Raw genomic sequence first — 22558 nt, 5'->3', positions numbered from 1 at the left:
TTTATATGGGAAAATTAAACCCAACAAATAGCAGTTTTGTCCTTTGTAGGTTAGATTACTTATAGTGTGGAAACAGGCCCTTCGGCCCAACAAGTCCATACCGACCCATTCCCCTACATTTACCCCTTCACCTAACACTACGGGCAATTTAGCATGGCCAATTCACCTAACCTGCACATTTTTTTTTGGATTGTGGGAGGAAACCAGAGCACCCGGAGGAAACCCACGCAGACGCGGGGAGAATGTGCAAACTCCACACAGAGTCGCCTGAGGCGGGAATTGAACCCAGGACTCTGGTGCTGTGAGGTAGCAGTGCTAACCACTGTGCCACCGTGCTGCCCTGTCCTATTTGTTTAGGGCTGGATTTGAATGTAGGTAAAAGTCAGTCATCCAAAACAGGCCTACATTTTTAAGGTATCACAATGAGTGATTTGTTCAGCAGTGAGAAAATTACATTTTAAATCCACTGAGGCAGTTGACAATCACACCCCCACAATGAGTTGTTGTTATTATAGTTATAGAGGTGTTAATTCATTATTTATAATCTAATTCGTCCATTAAAATCCTTATTGAGCACAAGCTATTTACAAGATTTGTCATTGCACCTGTCACCTTCAGAATGCCATTATTTAAAAGTATCCGGTACTGCCTGCCACATGTAATTTCCAGAACAGAACATTGTGGTTTTTATTTATTCATGGGATGTGGGCATTACTGGCTAGGTAGTCATAATTGCTCATCCTTTATTGCTGAGGGTCACATGTAGGCCAGACGATATAAGGACAGCAGATTTCCTTTTCTAAAGGATAGAAATGAACTGGATGGGTTTTTGCAACAGTTGGTATAATTTAAGTGGTCACAATTTATTCCAGATTGTTATTGAATTTATAGTTTGCCACCTGCCATGGTAGGATTCAAGCCTGTATTCCCAGAATATGCATCTGGGGTTCTGGATTAATAATTGTGATATTTGAAAAGGTTTATTATTTTTTAATCCATTGCTTTGCACATCTTGCATTGGTATTCACTGGATAGAGAAAGAGGTGTCAGGAATGAGGCTCAACTTAAAATGGTGTAAAGAAATCCATATACAAAGTTTTAAGAGAACATTATAAATGAAGACAAGACCCAGTTTAATGCAGTAGAATTTTGTCTGCTATTGCACCAGTTGTGATATAATTTGAAATGTATGTCGACTCAGATTTATCTGTGGTTTTATTTAGTGAAAGTACTCAACAGTAGTTAGAAACTCTTTCCCAAAGAAAGAATGCTAGATTGTAGTGCAGGCTGATTTGCTTCTGAGAGCTGGCTGAAGCTCATTTTTCGAGGGGAACAGACTAAAGCCAGAAACCGGACTGCTCTGATGCCCATCAGTGCAGAATCACAAGCAATTGAGGGAAGCTAGTCAAAAAAAAAAGAGAAAAGAAATTAGGGTGGAGACTTCCCAGTAGATTGTGAGAATTATGCCATGGATTAGTTTGAATATTACAGGGTTGTCAGGTGGGGAAGAGTTGAAGGAGGTTGGTGAGAAAATGTGGGATGTGTTGATCGCCATATGGTGCATCTGATAGTGACAGTGCAACGTGAATTGAGAATAACAGTTTCGTTTCTGTGAGAAATGTGCGTTTGGGAATGTGAGAATATCATTGAGCGGTGCTCAAATGAAGAGCATAGAATATAATGGCAGTAATGTCAATAGAATTAAGATAAACAAATTAAATGAAAACTTATAAATAAAATAGATTGTGATAGAGTTGGTGTGACTGTTATAACTTCAATATGAATGAGATAGTGAATCAGCAAACTGCATTGTCTTAGGTTCCTGCCTGTGAGAGTCGGTCGGTCTGTCTATAGAGCTCAAAGAGGTGTTTTGGACCTAGTGCTTTAAATCTGTTTTTCTGTCCCTATACGCTGTCAAGATCTGTTTTCTCCAAGATTTTCTGTTTTTACTCTATCCTTTCTCTTATTCCTTACTAATATTTTCTTGGATTTTAATATCCAACTTTCTCTGTTTTTCTGTAATTAAAAGTGAGATTAGCAATGTTATTGTGTCTTTCTTGGGCCTCAGTAGTTGTTCAGTCTACTTTCACCTCAGTTTGATATGCCATTCCCAAAAGCAAATTTGGAAGAATACTAGGCAAGGAAATTCAAGAAAATGTTTGGAAAAATAATTTTCTAGTCAGTAAATAAATATTTTTAATTTCTTCAATGTTTTTTCACTGTAGGCACTAGCACTGGCATACCAGTCCAAATTTGCATCGGTACTGTGGTTACCCACTCCAAATATGTGGCTGCATTGTGAAATATAGAGGAAGCAAATTCCTGATTTTGTGTTTGCTAACCCACTCCTCATGTCACTGTGAGACTGTTCCATTCTCCATTTACACCAGCATACTCCTGAACCGCCCTACACCCCCACAAAATGAAGTAACTTTTGATGGACACACTGTATAAAACTGAATTCCTACCTTTGGTGCATTTTTGCCCTTTCTCACAATTCCTCTGCTTATCTACCATATACTCTTTGACTTCTGTCCTTCTCCTTGTCCTGTTGCATCTGTAGTGTCACGATTCTGCTCCATATTCTATAAATTTCCTATTGTTCTCCTTATTTGCCACTCTATGTGGCTTTAGAGTGTTTTTTATTCTTTTCTGATAACATTAGTATTTGACATTAAATACAATTTTTAAAAGCAATAACATTAAAATTTGAGACAGAGTCAAAAAAGGAAATGTGAGAACAGGAGACTAAATGCTCAGCTTTAACCTAAAAACAAAGAGAGGAGGGGAAGTGGAATTACAGATGCTCATGGTGGAAACTACCAAATTCTGCTGTGACATCTGTACCTTGTCTCCTTAGTAACGGTGCTTGCTGTCCTTGCAAAACATTGCAGATACAGAATTATGCAAAAATATATGTCTGTTTATTCACTATGATTTTAGAAGAAATGTCTATGCATAGGAAAGGCCATTTCAAAACATTTTTGACAAATTAATGTTATATTAGTATCATATTTCAAATTGCCCTGGGTGCTGTAAAAATAGATTAAATATTTATGGAATGTCTTTACTCTTGAAATGTTCAGGAGGAAAATAAGGCTGTTGGTAAATTGCTAGGGCCGCTGGAACACTTTCATTCAGCACCTGAGTTACTGCAGCTTACGATTCAAAACTGAGATCACGGTCTCCCAGACAAGGGTTGGGGGATTAAAACCCCAAGTATCCCCAGATTATTTCTTTCAAAGAACTATTGTAAAAAATGCCTATAATATGTACTTTCACTTTCATTAAAAGGATTAAATGATTTGTTTCAAAATAGCTTGCCATGAAGCATATCCAAAGTACATTGTGGGCGGCACGGTGGCACAGTGGTTAGCACTGCTGCCTCACAGCGCCTGAGACCCGGGTTCAATTCCCGACTCAGGCGACTGACTGTGTGGAGTTTGCACGTTCTCCCCGTGTCTGCGTGGGTTTCCTCCGGGTGCTCCGGTTTCCTCCCACAGTCCAAAGATGTGCAGGGTCAGGTGAATTGGCCATACTAAATTGCCCGTAGTGCTAGGTAAGGGGTAAATGTAGGGGTATCGATGGGTTTCGCTTCGGCGGGTCGGTATGGACTTGTTGGGCCGAAGGGCCTGTTTCCACACTGTAATGTAATGTAATGTAATCTACTCCTAATTTATATACACTTTAGTAAGCATTCCTGACTGTTTTGAGCTGGGACACTGCCACAGATGCTGCAACTACACTTTTGTGGTTTGGAAGGTAGTTGTTTGAGGTTCTGCTCCTAATTGTACCTGTACTGTAAGTGCATCCAGATGACGATCAAAACTTGTTCAAGTACTGAGAATGTTTTGTGCATCATGAGATAAACATTCATGATCCAACTAGAAAAGCAAAAAAAAATTAAAAACTGAAGCCAGTGTGATACCTGGGTGCAGACAGTTCTAGAAATTGTCTCTGACTCCTTTAAGTGATTTAAACTGGTTTTGCGGACTCCATTGGTCCTAGTATATGTTGCAAGGCTTGTACTCTCTTGTACAATGTGATCTTTGCCTCAGTCAGAAAGTCTTGCTTGGAGACATGCAGTGAATTCATGTTCATTTCACAAGTTGGTAAGCTATATCATAGATCCACTGTTGGCTGGAAGAAGAAAAAGTTTTCACATCTAATCTAGGTCGGCCCCTATGTAACTTGTAAGCATAATAATTTATTGTGTAAAATCAGTATAGACAGTTAATTATTTTAGCATCAATTTACCCAAGTCTGTTTTTCACTAATGTATACAGACCCAGCTCTTGAGAATGAATTAAAATCCCTTCAGCTCAATAAGTCCACATCGACCCTCCGAAGTGTAACCCACCCAGACCCATTCCCCTACCCTAAATTTATCCCTGACTAATGCACCTAATACTTTGGACAATTTAACGTGGCCAATTCACCTGACCCGCATATCTTTGGATTGTGGGAGAATGTGCAAATTCCACACAGACAGTCACCCGAGGCGGGAATTGAACCCATGTCTCTGTGAGGCAGCAGTGCTAACCATTGAGCCACCATACTGCCCCTCTTTAAACTTATTGGATACCTGAATGTTTATTTTGAATTGAAAATAAGTCATGTAGCCCTGATATGCACCATGACCAAAGCCTCAATGTACGATACCCTGTAAGAGAACTAAAGCAGGTGACATACATCTAAATGAAACCAAGTCATCCTATGGCATGTTTTGTAGTGAATTTTTCTGTGGATGCAAACTAGCTATTAGCTCGTTGGATCTAATGTGGCGGTGTCAATGTGGACTGGGATGGACAAGGGCAGAAGTAAGATGACTACGGGTATAGTCCAACAGGTTTATTTGAAATCACAAACTTTCTGAGCACTGCCCCTGCAAAACTTTGAAAGCTTGTGATTTCAAATATGCCTGTTGAACTATAACCTGGTGTCGTCTGACTCTGACCTTGTTAGATTTGGATAGAACTTTGTCAATTTGGTATTATCTGAGTTAGAAGGTGGAGAAAGCAGTGATGCTCAACATTACATAAAATGAACTGTCTTTTTGTCAGTTCTTTAACTTGTGGTGAATATATGGTAAACTGTATGATTACACTGGCTAGACCTCATACTCTACCCATTGACTGCCAGAAATAGACAGCTACAGGCTGTGAAAAACCTTGGATGTATTAAAGCTGGGAAGTGAGTACTGTGGAGTGGTTGACAGTTCTTGTGCCATACATTACTATGATTTGATGGCATGCCTATAAAATAGAAGTTATCTCATTAAATGTTTAATTGCAAAATTAAGATCACGTTTTATAAAGCAAAGTAAGATCTGAAATTCTGAAATAAACTTTCATATCCCATTAATTTCCTGGCATGGTGACTTCTTACATCAATCCGAATGTCTCAAGGTCAATGAACTTTCAAAACCAGTCACAACTGATAGGCAGGTGAAAGAAGCAGCATCTCTTATTTGCAGTAACATCCCACAATGAACAGAAAGATGCTGGAATGGGGTTTTTTGATGATGATTGAGGGGAAAATGTTGACAATAGAACTCCCTGCACTTCTTCAAATACTACCATAAGATTCTTCACATCCACTTGCTGAAGAGGACTGGTCACGTTTCATCCAAGTGATGACACTTTCAACAATACAACACATTCACTAGAGGCCTGGCATTCAAATTGGATCTCAGGCAATCAACACATTGATTTAGACCCCATTTACCAACTTCTGAGAAACAGAACTGGAACTGATATCACCCACCTTAATAGACCAAGACACAGAAATAGAAATTAGAACAGAACAGCAGCGCTTCAATAGGAGCTCACTGATGATGTTACCTAGCATGGTGACAAAACGTCTGAGAGCAAACCTACCAGCTGAGCAAGCAAATTTACAACCTGATACACTCAACATTATGATGAAAAAAAAAGTACTAAACAAATGGACAACTGCTTAATAAGTCAGTAAGTTAACATTGTGAGTTGTACCTGAAATGTTAACCTCTGTTATTCTTTCAGCTGTTAAATTGTTGTGCTTTTTGAGCATTTTCTGTTTTCCTTTCTTGTTTTCCCTGCTTTTCTCAGCTTAGTTAACTCTAAATGGATATTTTCTATGCCTTAGCTGTGGATGCAAAAATAATTTGGCATGTGCATTACACTGAAAGCATTACCCTTGCAAATTCAGTGACTCTAAATTTTTGGATCGTATTCATTTATGACTGTTTCTTATGACTGAAAAAAGGAATTGGAGTGTATAAAAAGTGCAGAGAAACTTTTCCAATGTCAGTTTTGCTCTAATGTGACTTGTGGGTCTGTCATGGAGTAACTAACTGCAGGATGTGTAATTATATAACAATTGGGCCTTGTGACATTAAAAACACACTTCCTTTTAACACGAGAATAATATTTTGTTCTGTAAATAATATGCTTAAAAAAATGTGTATGGTGTCCCTCCAGTAAAAACTAATATAGCTGATCTCTTAGGATGTCGTACAGGTTAAGGTTACTCGTTGAGGGACAATTAGAGCAAGGTGAACAAATCTTGTTCAGTTAACTTTTTTTATATTTTAGTTGTACATTCTTGTGCTTATAAGGTGGAGTTGCCTACATATTATAACTATATTTTCCTGTGGGTAGTGTTACTGCAGAGCTTCCTGCTGGGCTGCTTAGGCACATGACAAGGAAGAAAGGTTTTAGTTATTCAGTCCTGGGATATGAGCACCTGGCAATAATTATCTATCCACACTTGTCCTTAAGAAAGGTGATCCACCTCCACCTCTTACACTGCTGCACTCTTGTCATGTATGTACACCCACAACATTGTTAGGTGAATAATAAGGAGAGATGATGATTTCAAATTTGAATGTTTTGAGTCTTGTGGCTCAACATCAGGCTGCAATGTTACGGAGACCCTTGGAAATGAGATCTAACACAGTCCATTTTTTTTTTAAAATGTTTTTATTTTCTGCCAGTTTCAGAACCCTACTGGCTCAGTGAGGTAATTTTATGATGTGGAGATGCCAGGGGTGGACAAGGTCAGAGGTCACATGATACCAGGTTGTAGTCTACAAATTTATTTGAAATCACAAGCTTTGTCCCTTCATCAGGTGAAGTCAGGTAATTTTATGTCCCATAGAGACTAACACTAAATGAATGTAGTTGTACCTTTCAGCAGTTCTTCACGCTTCATTCCTGTATTCACCATTGTGTCAGTAGTTTACCAGAGTTGTTCAAATTTCTAACATTTTAAATAAAATTAAAAAGTGTCAAAGAATTGCTATGGCACAGGAAGAGGCCAGTTAGTCCATGAGGTCTATGACAGTACGATAAGATAACATGATTACATTTATCAGTTAAACTTTTAATGCTTTTAATAACAGCTTGAAGCTTTAATGAAAATAATAATTTTGAAAAACAAAGATATTAAATTGCAAAAACATTGCTGGGCTAAAACTTGTTTGTTTTTTAAAATGCTTGTCTTTGCAGTAAGTGGGAAATGTAGTTTTCACTGATTTTTGTAAACTTCAGACAGTGTGCTCAGTATACTGAGAAGATGGACAGGAAACAAGTCACTGAGCATTTTTTCAGGTGATGATTAAAAGTTCAAAAACATTTTTCATTAAGTCAGTTTCTTTTTAAAAATCAGTCGCTCGGTAACCCACCACTTGAATAGTGCTGAAACGAGAGATACTGAATGCTGCCAACACTTTTCATTTCACACTCATCAAGAAAAATACAGGAATGCCAAATTTAAAATGATCATGACAAGTTATCGTAGAAGAAAAGATTGTTATCACTAAGGCCACGAATGAATTTTAGGCACTGCATAATGTAAAAATTGGGCTCAGAAGAAGTTCAACAGGAAGGAATGGTGTCTAAAAATATCTCTGTTTAAATCGCCCTGAGGCAGCGTACCGTCCTTGTTTGTTCCTGTATGGCAACACCTTGATCAATCAGAGTCAACTTGCTTCATTGTGTTTGACAGTCTTAGTGATTTGCACAGAGTCTATGGATATACTGCTGCAACTCTGCTCACAACAATGTTCTAACTCTGATCATAGCCTGGAGTTGGTTTTCAAAGTCACTCTTTCACTGTCTGATGCAAATTAAATCATCAGTGATTCACAGGTTAGAAGTAAAAGCATTAATTTTTAAGAAGTTGCACATCATGATGAAAATCACAAATCTTTAGTTATCTGATAGCAGGAGACAAATGCAAGTCACTGAATTCAAATACTAATGTTCTGTATAATTTGTTTAGGACCCACTGTGAATATTGAATGCAAAATCTGGGAATAAGTGGCAGAATAAGTAGCTAGCTGGTTTCAAGACAATGGGAGTAAAAGGTGGATAATGGCAGAAAGTTGGAAATTGTTCCATAAGAATTATTGCTGTGATGAATTTTGTTTATATTAAGCATTTGGACTTTGGAATCAAAACCACAATTTCTAAATTTTAATGATACAAACTTAGGGTGATTGTAGTGATGTCCAGCTGGTGTCATCAATACTAAGAGGAGCTGCAACAAATTACAGGAGCACGTTGATAAACTGACAGGATTGGCAAATATCAGCAAATGAAGTTGAAGTCAAATGATTTTTGAGCTAGTGTATTTCACTGGGAAAGGGCAGTTACTTATTACTTGAAAGGTGTCTAAATAAATTTAGTGTAAATCAAGAGGATGTAAAGAAGATTTGCAAAGCATGATATCAGAATGATGAGAGTGTACATGGAGGAAAGGTGAGCAATCTCGGTTTCCTTTCTCTCTTTGGGGGGGGGGCGGGTGGTCTGAGATGATAATGGGATAGACGTCTTTAAAATAATGAAAGATTTTGATAGAATGGACACAGAAAATATTTTTCACTTTTAATGAAGAACAATTCATTAAAGATGAATTCATTCTAGATACAATCATTGTAAAATAGTCTCCAAATATCTTGGAGGGAATTCAGAATAAATCTATCTTTTAATCCAGAGAGTGATGAGAATATAGAACTTGCTATGATAGGGAAAAATTCAAACTAATGTTATTAATGCATTTAAGGGGAGACTAATAAACATATAATGGAGAAGGAAATAGAGCGTTATGATTTAAAGGTAGGATGCTTGAGCAAACATAAATGTTGTTATGGACTGGTTGGACATAGTAACCTGTAAGATGCCTATATCCCATTTTATTCTTGCAAAAAAATTGCTTAAAATTTGCAAATAAATATTTCCAGTTCTAATGTGTCTCAGCAGGAATATTCTCTTTTTAAAAAAAAAATAATTTTGTAAGTCATGTTAGTGTCATTCATGGTCCAGTGAATAGCACTTTCACCTCTGAATCAGAAGGCTTTCAGTCCAAGCTACACATTAGAAAGACTAGAACACAAAATCTAAGCTGACGTTCCAATATAGGACTGAAGCAATACTGCAATGTCAGAGATATCTTCCAGTTGCTCAGTTGGATGTAAAAATATCCCACAGCACTATTTCAAAGAAGAGTACAGAAATTAGCCCCAGTTCTTGGCCAATATTTATCCCTCAACCTACATCACAGAAAAGCTGATTATCTGGTTACTAGTACATTACTGATATGAGATTTCGCTGTATACAAATTGGACTGTGTTTCTTCAACTGCAACAGTGTCTAAACTTCAGAAGTGGCTGTAAAGCACTTCGGTTGTTAAAGGCACTGTAAAAATTACAAGTCTTTTTTTCTTGAAACTTAGTAGGAGGATTTTGAAATGGCAACTGTCACGCGCAAGGTTTTTGTTTTTAATAAAACTTGTTAATGGTATAACTCTTTACCCACATACAGTCAAGTCATTGATTAGCCAGTTATGATGGACTATTTTTTGATCTCTCCCTGCTCTGTGCGATGGGAGGAGTATTAAGCAAAGTCAGAGAGGAAAACTTATAGTTTGTGAAAATGGATGGCAAATAATGGATCAAGAAGCAGAGACTTCAGTCATCCATATACTTTTAAAATTTCTCTGAAATGCAGCTCTGTTTAATCATTTTCGTTTCCACTATGCTGTTGTTTGCAAAGATGCAGCAGCATCTGTGTTATGAAGAACAACTGGGGCATGTTTTTGGCAGGTCAGCTTTTATCTGTACACTGCCAGCTTGCTATTTCTTTGCAGTACTGCAGTTCTGCTTGAGCTTAAACATTTTTGTTTTCTGGCAGGCCTGAAACAAAACTACAGTAGGCCACTTAAATCTATCCTTTTGATCCCAATTACCTGAGCTTCACAGAAATGTTTTCACGTAAAGACTTTCAGCAATATTGTCTACCCCATGATTAGACTACCAGCATGAACATTAAAATGTATTGGTGTGTAATGGTTAAGTCTTGTTGATCTATTTGAGTAATATATATTAGATATTCATCCTGTGAACTAGAATCTGTCTGCTGTTAGCCTAAAATAAAGTATAATCATGACGTAGTAGAAAGTGAGGACTGCTAATCCTGGAGATCAGGGTCGAGAGTATCGTGCTGGAAAGGGCTGATGAAGGGCTTATGCCCAAAACGTTGATTCTCCTGCTCCTTGGATGCTGCCTGACCTGTGCTTTTCCAGCACCACACTCTTGATAATAGCATAGAAGGAAAAGCAGCATTTGAGCAGCAGGAGAATTGACATTTTGTGCATAAGCCCTTCATCAGCCCTTTCCAGCATCATAACTATAATCATGAACTAACCAGCATTTTGTTGAGTGCTACATTGAATTCAGGTAACCATTTATTTTCTCTAGCCTGAATAGCTTATACATACCTGTACATTTTCCTTGTGTTTTGTAGCTTTTGGGATTTATTTTCCTTAACTAGGGATAATTCTTGAATAATATTATTTCACGATCATAAGACTGCCTTATTTCACCTCTAAAGTAGACATTCTAAAAGATGCTCAAAGTTGAGGGTACAACCTGTACTGGTTCGTAGTACCAATAACTTCAGCACATACTTACAATGGCTGCATTCAAAGTGTGCCATGATGGAAAATTAAAGAGAGACCTCTTTTGGGGAGCTAATGAAGTCCTGAAAACCTCCCACTGGTTCCTGCCCACTCATTGAAAAGAGAACTTGCTGTTTGTGAGCACACTAGTCTGCTTGAATTGGGCATCAAAAGCTGGACAGAGAGATTCAATGCTCAAGGTTCCATTTTCAGACTGAAGTAAGGGATGGGAATTTAGTGATACAAACAATAGTGAAGAGACCTGAACAGAAAAACAGAACATTTTTCTTCAAAGCAAGGAATGTGTGATCGCCTTCTCAAGGTGCTCATTGACATTTTGGTGTTGTCCTGTGTCACAAGACTGCAGTCACTAGTTGATATAATGGTAAGTGCTGAATTCACTTTGTTCTTGGCATATTTTCCATGCGAAGTGTCAACACTGTTCTGCAAGAGTGCCATATCATTTTTAGCTTGTTGAATTGGAGGTATCAGCAAGATCAACTGAACTGCTGTTTAGACTCAAAACCTCTGGTCTGTGAAGGGTCACACATCCAAGGATCTTGCTCATTAATTCTTTTTTCATGAACCCAAATGGAAAGTATACATGTGTGTGTGTCAGATAAAGACTGGATTTGGCTTGGTTCTATTACCCTTCTGGTCATGTACTTTTCAGGTACTCTGCACTGGAGCTCTCAACTGCGACATGACCATTTGGGTGAGATATCCACAAACTTACTGCTAACCTAGTTGATAATACCCACTTGATGGTTTGTTTTAATCTACAATAATGCAGCAATTGTTCTTTTCATTTGCAGGGTGACTACAACTGGAATGATGGAAGGAGTGAAAAAAGTTAACCAAACATTGAATTGCCCTAAAGAGCAGAGAGGAGAACTGGACAGAGTGGCATGACAAGCTGTCAACAGAGACACAAAGAGTAATTTGAATGCCCTGCCCTCTTCAATCTGTAATGGATATGCACAGAAACCACTTAATTCAGGGCTCAAAGAAGTGCGTCTGCACCAAATGAAGTTCAGTATTTTGTTAAGAAAGACCAGATTTTCCTGTGAAATATTTGCAGTTTTTCAATTTTCTGGTATACAGGACTCTGGTGCCAGCACTGCCCCATCCTTTAAACCAGTTTAGCTTAATCAAATCTTAAGCTTGTGAGGCTTTATCTTTGTTCACTTAATTTGAATCACTAGTTTTCTCTGATTCACCGAGAGCTGGTACTTTTTCTGTCATTATGTTGATACAAGTTTCCTCCATTTCTTTGCACATAATTTAAGGGTCGAAGTAAATCTATGTTGTAACTCCACAGCCATAAATGCAAACACTAAGCTGCAGAATACTTCAGTCCGTCTATTGAGGTTGTGATGAATTTAGTTTTTCTGAGTCAGACTTCTGACCTAAGGTACTGAATGGATTACAGTAACAAACTCAGTCGTCATCAGCAAGAGAGTGGATGAGTCATGTGACTCAGATCAAATGTGAAAGCTGAAATCAAATTTGAGGGGCAAGAATCCAACTTGAGTTTGTTAGTCCTCTTCGATAAAAGTGTACCGTGAAAAACTATTGAGTGGAAGCTATATATTTTTAGTTTAATTTCATATTCCACCAGGTAATATAATTTTAAAATTAAAATAATTGACTGAAAATGAAAGATATAACTTGTTGCTTTTACAGCAATTCCTGGATTCGGGGTGTAACTGACCAGTTCTGTAGTGTCTGTTTGCTCTATCTCGTCTGTGTTTTGAGCCAGGCACATGGAGAATATCCAAGATTTGATCCTTGGTCTGAACTTAGCTGATTTCAGCAGCTAGAAGTTGTCAATCTGGCCTCAGCTGCCTTGGTCTTTGAAAGAAGGGGGAAAATCGTCTCCATTTTCCACTTTTCATTGCTGTCTAATGACTTCTGATGTAATGTATGTATGGGGATGTGGATCTCAGATGAAGAATGGCCACTTGTGTAAATTATTAGTGGCAAGCAGTACAAATGGGGGCATCTTCAACAGAAGAGAAAATTTATGAGAAAAACCAGTATAATAATTTCAGCTAATATCTCCCGCAGTGCAGAGTAATCATCCAGCAGCTAAACAAGTGAGTTCCTCTCTGGAATAGCATGTAAAAGTAGGTGGTCTAATTTGGTCATATTTAAATTTTAAATTTTCTTCTGAAATTGTATTTAAAATGAGGTAGAATTTACTGCAATTTGTGACTCAGCTTCTTCACTCCTTCAGCTTCTGGTACTTGGCTGCTACGTTGGTGTATCTGTGCAGCTCTTGGATTGCTAAGTAGTGTGTAGGAGTAACATCGTGAGGCTGAGCTGTCAGAAATATGCTGCAGAGAGAAGTGCGGACTCATTACATTACATTAGAAGGGCTAATGTACGAGCTGCACTGCCTTTGAAAGCTTTATCACACAAGCAGTGAAATCCTTGTGTTATAATCTACAAATTAAGAAGATGGAAATGAAATGTTACTTTATAAACCAATTAGTCTTTGTCCTTTTTGTGTTTTTATTTTTGAATTTTTTTTGAAAAATGTATGGTTTTTGCTTTTTTTTCTGAAGATTTTAACAAGATTTCAGCAAGAGTCTGACCACTTGCTGGCACCCTTCTTGAAGGTGCATAACAGTGGCAGTTTTTCCGCGATTCAGTCCATTGCCCTCTTGATCTCTCTTTTTTTTGCACCAATTGGTTCTTCGTGTAATGCATATCCTTGAATGATGCAGCTGCTTTCAGAAATGTGATTTCACTGGCAGGGGGAGCCAGGCGCAGCACTAATTGCCACTGTTTGTTGCAGTGCAGTGGTGTAAGTGAATATTGAGCTTATAAATGTCTCTTTCTCAGTGAAGATTTTAGGTTTAGAATTCATATAGCAGGCAGGTTACTAGTTGTTTAAGTACACTACTCCTGCCCAAAAAAAATGTAATATCTCTTCTTCATCACACTGCACAATGCACCCACAAAATGGCAGTCATTTTGCAAAACTTTTTTAGTTGTCTGTGATGTTTTAAAATGAGAAAATAGAATTTGTTCTGATATTGTATGGTCTTTGATCACAGAAAAGCATTGCTAGAAAATGGACTTTTGTTTCATTCCTGTATTTTATTTTGATCTCCCTTTTATGTATCTCATTTTTGAACCCAATCTATGAATGTTTTTTATTATTGTGAGTTTCAAGTACATAATGCATTAATGTAAGACATTAGTGAGTCATTTGTAATTCAGTGTGCACCGAGGAGGTTAGAGCTTTTCTCTATATGAGCTGGCTTTAGTGAGAATGCAACTAAACTGAACCAGGCCAATATAAACCTTGATGATGTATATTCCACAAAGCAACCTACACCTTATTTTATGCTTTGACTGAATTATTTCAATTATGTAAATTGATAATTTTTAAGAAACATTAAGGAATGATGCATACAGGAAGAAAATGGTTTCTAAATCAAAGACTAAATCTCTGTGGTACAGTCAGTAGACGCTTGGTATGGAACTGAGCCAGATAGGGGCAATTTTCACATGAGAGGAGATGCTAAGTGCTTTTCCGTGACCAAGGCAGTCTGAACTTTAGTACCAATTTACTGAATTAGTTTCTCTTAAATGGTGTATTCTAAGTGCTGCAAGTGACATTTCAGATGCCTTAAATGAGAAAAGACAGTTGGACCTTCTGAAGGAGTGTATATCTTTAGATTAAATTGCCATCGGGGATACTGGATATGTTGGCCCCATTGCTAATTAATAGTTAAAATGTCCACATGAAGGTAGACCACCTGGACAGGTTACTGGAGAGTGACAGGTACCTATTGGACACAGCTAGAGTCTGATCCTTCAGAGAGATAGGAAGCAAATGGAATAATAATTGCTGCTGGAATAATAATTGCTGCTAACACAGATTGAGTTGTCAGACCTTTTACTTAATATTGCATTCAGTAATTCCATAAAACAAGTAACTGTTGCATTTGAATCATTTCCATTTGTAAACTTTAATGCATTAATAACAGGGTTAGTAGCACTGAGTAGTAGATATGCTATTTGAATTAAGTGTATTATCACATGTACTCACAGTTTTAAATGGTTATCATTTTTGCAATTAATATTTAATTCCAAATTGTTCTGATCATCCTTTGTTGATTTTTAGATGTTCCCCCATACATGTGCACCATCTTTGAATTTTTTCTAATTCATCATCATGTCTTAATTTCTTCTGCATGCTCACCTACTTCATTTGTTGAAGTCAGTGTGAATATAAACCATACCCACAAGTTTTCTGAAAAAATGGCAAATAAAAGCATCTCCCAACATTGCACTATATCGCACATTCAACATCCCTGTCAGTGCTATATTTGCTGATCTAATTCAAGAGCTGTATAGTTGGCCCTGGCATTCCTATGCACCTCTCCAAGGTGAAAAATTACCCAATGTTGCTCCTTTTGAGGAATGTTCATTTTGTATCAATACTCTGTGAAGCTAAGTTCATTATTGGCTGTAATATATATAATTGTCAAAATCAGCATACATATGCATGGTATCTGGTCACTCAAATAGGGCAGTTGATCTGTGAGAGCCAGAACTTTCAGAAAGGTAGACAAGCAGGAGACTGGAAGAACACAGCAAACCAGGCAGCATCAGGAGGTGGAGAAGTTATTATTGTAAATTTTAAGTATATATTGCACTAATGTAAGAGACGTTATAACCGAAATGTTTACTTCTCCACCTCCTGATGTTGCTTGACATTCTGTGTTCTTCCAACCTCTTGCTTGGAATCTAGCATCTTCAGTTTTTTTGTCTCTAAAGAACTTTCAGAAAGGCAGGCAAGAAAATTGAAAAGCAAACATCTCTATGTACTGCATGTTGAAAGCCCTTATTTGTCACGTATGAAAAAAGTAATTTGTTAAATAAAATTGCCAGGGTTGCCTAGGTTGTGTCAGTCAGTCATAGTATCTATCACGGGGAAAATCACAACTCCCTGGATAATTTACGAATAGTAGACATTCTTTTTAAAGAATATTTTTGTATTTTTATTAAGGAACTGTCTTTGATCAGATAGTAATAAGAATTGAAGAAATTTGACAAACTTCATAAATCATTTGCTTCATACTTGCAGTTTTTTTTGAAGTCAGTTCAGAAGAAACAATGGGTCAATCAAAAATCACTCCCATGACAAGATGGTGATGAATTAATTGGTTCAAACAATGTCACAAATTGCAATGGCAGTCTGAACTCCATGATGATGATGATGTTGCTATTGTATTGTCTTGTCGTTAATATTTTCCACTTCGTAGAATTTGGAGAGAAGAACTATTAACTATCAAGTCTAGAAAAAGACATATATTTTAAATGGGTTTTTACAGTTGTTGTGGCAGTCAGGAGCTTGAACCTTACCAACCAAAGCAAAGTGATCACAATGTACCAAATTGTTTCCTCTCCATTTTAGTGCTTTGGGATTGTTTTATACTAAGGTAGATGATTAATGAGATTTGTGGACTTTATGGCAAAGTGTTATTTTATGACTACAGTATACAAAAGACAATTTGGAACACAAACTGGCACTACTGTTTCTAAGGGACTCACTTTTTAATATTTTTCTCTGACAATTCATTCAGCATCACCTTTAGTAATTGATCACAAGATTATTTTTGCAGCCTTAAAATTCTAGCCAAATCTCCCCTTAAACCTAATAGAATCGTGCAATTCTAGTGGTACAGAATTTTCAGCACTTTATTAAGTGTTCAGAACTGATACAGCAGGTAACGTTTCTTTTATTCTATCATTCTGTTGAAGGGCCACTGGAGTCGAAGCATTAACTGTGTCTGTCTCTACATTTGCTACCCGACCTGCTGGGTTTTCCCTGCATTTTTTGCTTCAGATTTCCATTATCTGTTTTTTTTGTTTTTATTTCTATTACTCTCCTTTTTTTATGTTGCAAATTTGTTTTGTTCCAAACTGCTAAATCAGCATTATTGTATATTGCAAATAACAAACAAAGTAAGCTGCATTATGGACAGAGTCCTGAATGACAATTAATGCTGACAATTTGGAGCAAGGGTTCTACTTGTAGGTGCTACCAGGTGGTGTTGAATAATGGTTTTCTACAATTGATCTTGGTCTGGAAATTGATTTAGTGGTGTATCGCACCAGATAGCCTGTCAGGATTAGGAAGCTTGAATCAGTATTGATCAATATTGATATTCTGATGTGAGATATCCCTCAATGGAAAAATAAAATAAAAACATGATTGATTGCATCTTGCTGTGGTATCTCATGTTATCAACCAGTAAGATCTGGCAGAGATGTCTGAGACCAAATGAAACTATAGATTCACACACTAGAGAAGAGATACTTTGGCTAATCAAGTTTGTACTGCCAAAAAATATACTACCTACCTACACTCGTCCCACTTGACCACACTAGGTCCCTGACTTTGAATATTATGACATTTTAAGTACTCACTCAAGTATTTTTTAAGATTGAGATTTCCATTTCATCCACCCTCCCAGGTAGTGGTTTCCAGACCCCCACCACCCTCTAGGGGAGAAGGTTCTTTCCTCATAAACCTCCTGCCTTTCACTTCAAAAGTATACCCCCTTTTTATTGGCCCTTCAGTGATGGTTATATGTTAACTAAGGGATAATTGGATGAGCATTTAAGTGAGTTATAAAAGCAGAATATAGGAAGACCGAAGTCAGTGGTGGAATTTGTGGAATAACAGTAGAAATAAAACTGATTTGAAAAGTACATAGTTGGACTCTGTCTAACCAGCATTTAATGTCTGATGGCTAACATTTCAATGGTTAGGTAACATCAAGTATTTTGAAATATATATGAAGTATAGCCACCCAGACCAACTCCCACAGAACTATCTGAATCATTTACTGATCGTGCTCATTGTTGTGAAGCAAAGCAGAGAGAAAAATTAAAGACAATTATATAGAGAGAATCAGTGTTTTATCAAGTGTCTTTTTTTAATACATCAGTGGTTAGCACTGCTGCCTCACAGCGCCAGAGACCCGGGTTCAATTCCCGCCTCAGGCGACTGACTGTGTGGAGTTTGCACATTCTCCCCGTGTCTGCGTGGGTTTCCTCCCGGGTGCTCCGGTTTCCTCCCACAGTCCAAAAATGTGCAGGTTAGGTGAATTGGCCATGCTAAATTGCCCGTAGTGTTAGGTGCAGGGTTAAATATAGGGGTCTGGGTCGGTGTGTTTCGGCAGGTCAGTGTGGACTTGTTGGGCCGAAGGGCCTGTTTCCACACTAAGTAATCTAATCTAATCTAATCAAGTCCATGATTCCAATATCGAATCCCAGAAAATATAGTTACAGAAACCTGGGTAGATTCTTAGATTGAAATTCCTGAATTAAAGATGATTAGTAGTACCCTTTGAGCAAGTAAAACAAGTGTGTTAGAGTTTGGTGAGACACAATTATGTTGACTGAACTGAAAGAATTACTGATGGTGGAAAACAGAAATAGCTGGAAAAGCTCAGCAGTCTGGCAGCATCTGTGGAGAGAAGCAGTGTTAACATTTTGGATCCAGTAATCCTCAGGACTGTTCTGGTTTTATTACATTATATTGATAGTGCAAGATAGTAATAAGGACAAAGTTGGTGTAGAAAAGTGAATATTACAGTATTAATTAATGCCAGAGCTGTAGGTGGTCAGCGATGTTGCAAGAGAAGTTGGGTTTCTTCTTTGAAAGTGGTAATGATTTGAAGAGATTATGATCAGCTTAATGCAATATATTGCTTGTTTTATCTTTGCCAAATAAATCGATTTTTTGACTTGAAACACATTTTCTTGAGAAACCTATTTAAAAGGAATGTAGCACTCGGCTACATTCTTTTTGGAAGGATTATTTATTGTAGAATTTAGGAGACTGTTCTAGAGCTTCAGTAGATACCAATAGGTTTAATTATAATTAATTATTATTAGTTGTACCAGTTGAAATCTCTAGTGTTAGAATGCTGCGGCATTATTCAGCTTCATTCTGTGTATTCTTATGGGAACCTTGTGAAGTTTGTGGAGACACAGATACCCAGTAACCTATCACACAAAGGCTTTGTCCCTAGCAGTCACTGAATTGCAACTGCAGCAATATAGCATAACTGTATTCAAGGTCCAGAGAAATGATGTCGCTGGTCGCCTAAGGTGCACGGATGAGAGAAAGTCAGTGATCTTTCGTTATTGCAGATATCATGTGATTTAAGAGAAAGGTGATGCTTTTCAACAGGAAAATCCTGTTCATAGCGTGTGTTTAGCACATTGTGGATTGTACTTTAGCATAAGTATCAAAAATGCACAATTATCTGTAGACCTTTAATTTTTTCCCAACTGAGTCCACATGGTGCCACATAAGGCAAATCAAAAGCAAGGGTTTCTGTTGAATTTATGAAGCTGCATAAATTGCTTTATTCACGTGTCCAATTTACATTTCCTTTTTGAAACAGCTAGAGTGAAATAACCATTAAACTGCTTTAAATTCACTATGCAATCCATCACCTTGCTGCTCCAACTGATCTCCTGTTGCTTTCTCATTAAGAGTTTGTCATTTAGCATGAAGACACCTTTTTCCTACATGTATAAAGGTAAGAGAAGTGAAATGAAGCACAAATGTCATTCCCGCTTAAACAAGATGTGTGTCTCTGGACTCAGCAGACACTTTCTCAGTATCAACACCTTGCCCACTGCACACAGCCATCTCCTCCTACCTTTGTTGGAAAAGATTAAACAGAATTTTGTTAATTTTTTGGTTTCCTGCTTGTTATGTAATCTCATTGTTAGTTTCTACCTCCGCTACTAGATGATTTTTTGTTATGAATTTTATTCAAAAGTCAGATTTACTTAGAAAAGGAGTACTTCCATACTTGATAGTCTAAGATGGTATAATCCTGTTAATAATAGTGTTAACAGTGTTTCACCTCCAGGATAGATTTTGGAAAATGAGTAAAGGCTGCCTTTGCTGTAAATGTAATATTTTATTGGAAAATGAAGTTTCAAATGAGGCAAAAGATTAAACAAGTTTTGTAAAGTTGGCACCTAATCCTTTTGAATACACTCCATAAGAAGATAAGTGGTAAAATATTCCATGCATTCTTATTAAAAGTTTCCCCTCCTACCATGAAACTAAAATAAAAGCAACCTTTGGATTCAAGAAAATAAATCAATTGTGTTCCCATCTCAACTTCAGAAGAGCTAATCTTTATTGACATCATAAGATCTCTCCCTCATTTGGTGCTGTGCCACTATCCAGAACAATCTCTGTCTTCAGAAAATATGCAGCAAATTTGTATCAGCTCCAAATAAGAGTGATTCTCCACTGACTGGTTTTCCTACTTGCTGAGATCCTAATTTTATCCTGCTGCCCAATATCAGCAATTACAAATGGTTTTCGAGCAGAGAAACTAACTGAGATTTTGAAACACAAGGGGTCACTTGAAGGGGAACATTATGATGTAGATTTGACCTGAAAGTTCAGATCAAGTTAATGTTAAATACCGAGAGAGGGGCATTAGAAAAAAAGGGGGAGTATTATTGCTTCATTTTTCAGATTTAACTGAAGCATTTCTCACACCTGGAAATCTAATCAGTCAATAAGTTTCCTGTTAATGAGGTAAATGTGTACAATTATCAATAACATGGTTTTTCCTGTAAATATCTGTTAATGTGAATTAAATAATGTTAGGATATGTCTGTCCTGAAGAACCAGCTTTTTAAAACTGAGGACAACCTATGAAAATGCTAATTAATTTTAAAAGCAATGAGAACTGTAACCAACAAAATGTTGGCATTTTTACGTTTTTCCTCTTCCTCCAATCCTGACTCTGAAAAAGATTGTCGGGTACAGAGCAGATTGATAACCCATGAATTTCTCTTTCTACTGGTGCTACACATTTTACGTGTATGGTTCCATGTATGAGTAAATAACTGTTCCGGCAAATCACTCTTCTTTTAATGTTTCCTACTTTGGGAACTACGGAAACGACTGATCCTACATCCCTTGCTCACTGCTTGAGGAATCCTTGAATTCAGACTTAACAAAAATGAAGATACAGTAAATGGATATTAATGAAAATTTGAAACCATTGGGGTAAAATGATTCAGACCCTTAGTGCACCAGCAGAATTTCGAGTTAATGCTTGCCCACATCCTTGCTAATTTCAATGTCCAATAAGAATCCATGTTCTTCAGAGAGAAGCACAGTTGTCCTTTTGGAATGGCAACACAGGAAATGACTGTCATTTTACTGTAATAAATCTTTAGGTGAGCAAAAGTAACTAATTTGTAGCAATGTCCTCATGTCTGATCACAACATGGATCATGTTGTAACTATGGCTTGTTTTGGTTTTGATTTTGATAATATTGGCTTCCAGCTGTTTTGTAGAATTAACTTTCCTCATGTTGATTTTTAAAATATACTGTTAAAGGTTTTGGTCATATTGGTGTCAAAGGGGAAAATTGATTGATCAATAACTGCAAGGCCAAAACAGCCATGGTTTCCATGTCAGTATCTCATGATGTCAGCTTGGATCACTTGGGATAAACGATAACTAAGTGATCCCTTACTGGGAAACATCTGATGTATCTGAGACATATTACCCACTTGTGTAGGCTACACAATCTAATTGTCCATGAAATAATAATTTAATCAAAAATTCTGGGACAGATAATTTGCTGACCTCTTCACAGCAAAACGGTGTGGGAACTGGGCTATGCAATGCTTTTTCTTTAAAAACAAAAACTTTGCACTTTTTTAATATTCTGAACATGATGCTGACTCAGGATTAATGTGGCCTGATGGTGAAATTTCACATATGGGATATTGCTTTTTTGTTCTTTAGAGCATATTGAAAAAGTAGCAGCTTTGCTTGTCACAGTTCTAAGTCATCCGTACGGTCAGATTGAAAAACAAGGCAATAAGAACGCCTGAACCAGTGTACAGTTTGAGAGTATGTGTATAATACTTGTTCTTTTCTATGCGGATAATCAGTCAATTGGTGTTTCAAGATCAACTGGCTTGACCTATTGAGTTGGTGTTTGTAAAGATTCCACTAATCATGAGTATTTTTAACTAATAAATCTGAGTTGCCAGAAAATTAAAAAAATTTCAATGAAGTGTACTTGAAGTGATCTGTATTTCTAGGTTGTACTAATAAATGTGAATGATTTGACAACTTTCAGAAATTATTGTTTCATTTTTTGTAAGTAGTCCTCATTAAAAAATCTTAAAGATAATATTGAAGAGCCCTTCGGGTGACTCAACCAGTAAATGCAATGCCATCTAGAATTGTACATCAGTTTTTGCTGAATTTGCAGATCTGAAACAAACAGATTTTCTTCTCCTAATTCCCATTTCTCCTGCTTCTACAAGTGGGTGAATATTAGCCAAAAGCAAGTCTTAAGATCAATTATCAATCATAGTGGAAAAATACACCAATGCTGTTCAGTTGGGTATGTCTTGAGCTGCTGATACTCCTGAAATGTACTCTTTTACAAATATCTTACTTTGGATTTGGCTTGAGCAGGAGAAAGGAGAATTAAGAGATGTAAGTGAAGGAAAATATGGAGGAATAGGTTCTAAGGAAGCTGCTGGAGATGTTGAAGACAGAGACATGATGGCAGT

The 22558-nt window shown here is 37.2% G+C and overlaps 1 protein-coding gene across 2 annotated transcripts in view; it reads left to right on the top strand.

Moving 5' to 3' along the window:
* Positions 1 to 22109, top strand: part of LOC122564924 (protein GPR107-like) — a 108103-nt gene extending 85994 nt beyond the window's left edge. For both annotated transcript variants that reach the window (XM_087998313.1, XM_087998312.1), the window contains exon 18: positions 11757 to 22109. In XM_087998313.1, the coding sequence (XP_087854439.1) occupies positions 11757 to 11853 (97 nt within the window). In that variant the 3' untranslated portion in view covers positions 11854 to 22109. The remainder of the gene's footprint in view (positions 1 to 11756) is intronic.
* Positions 22110 to 22558: the final 449 nt, after the last annotated feature.

This window comes from Chiloscyllium plagiosum, unplaced genomic scaffold (genome assembly GCF_037043375.1).
Source record: "Chiloscyllium plagiosum isolate Xiang-an unplaced genomic scaffold, Cpla_swu_hap1 HiC_scaffold_21, whole genome shotgun sequence".
NCBI lineage: Eukaryota > Metazoa > Chordata > Chondrichthyes > Orectolobiformes > Hemiscylliidae > Chiloscyllium > Chiloscyllium plagiosum.
The sequence above is the reverse complement of the archived record's forward strand: the minus strand, read 5'-3'. Positions and strand labels throughout refer to the sequence as shown.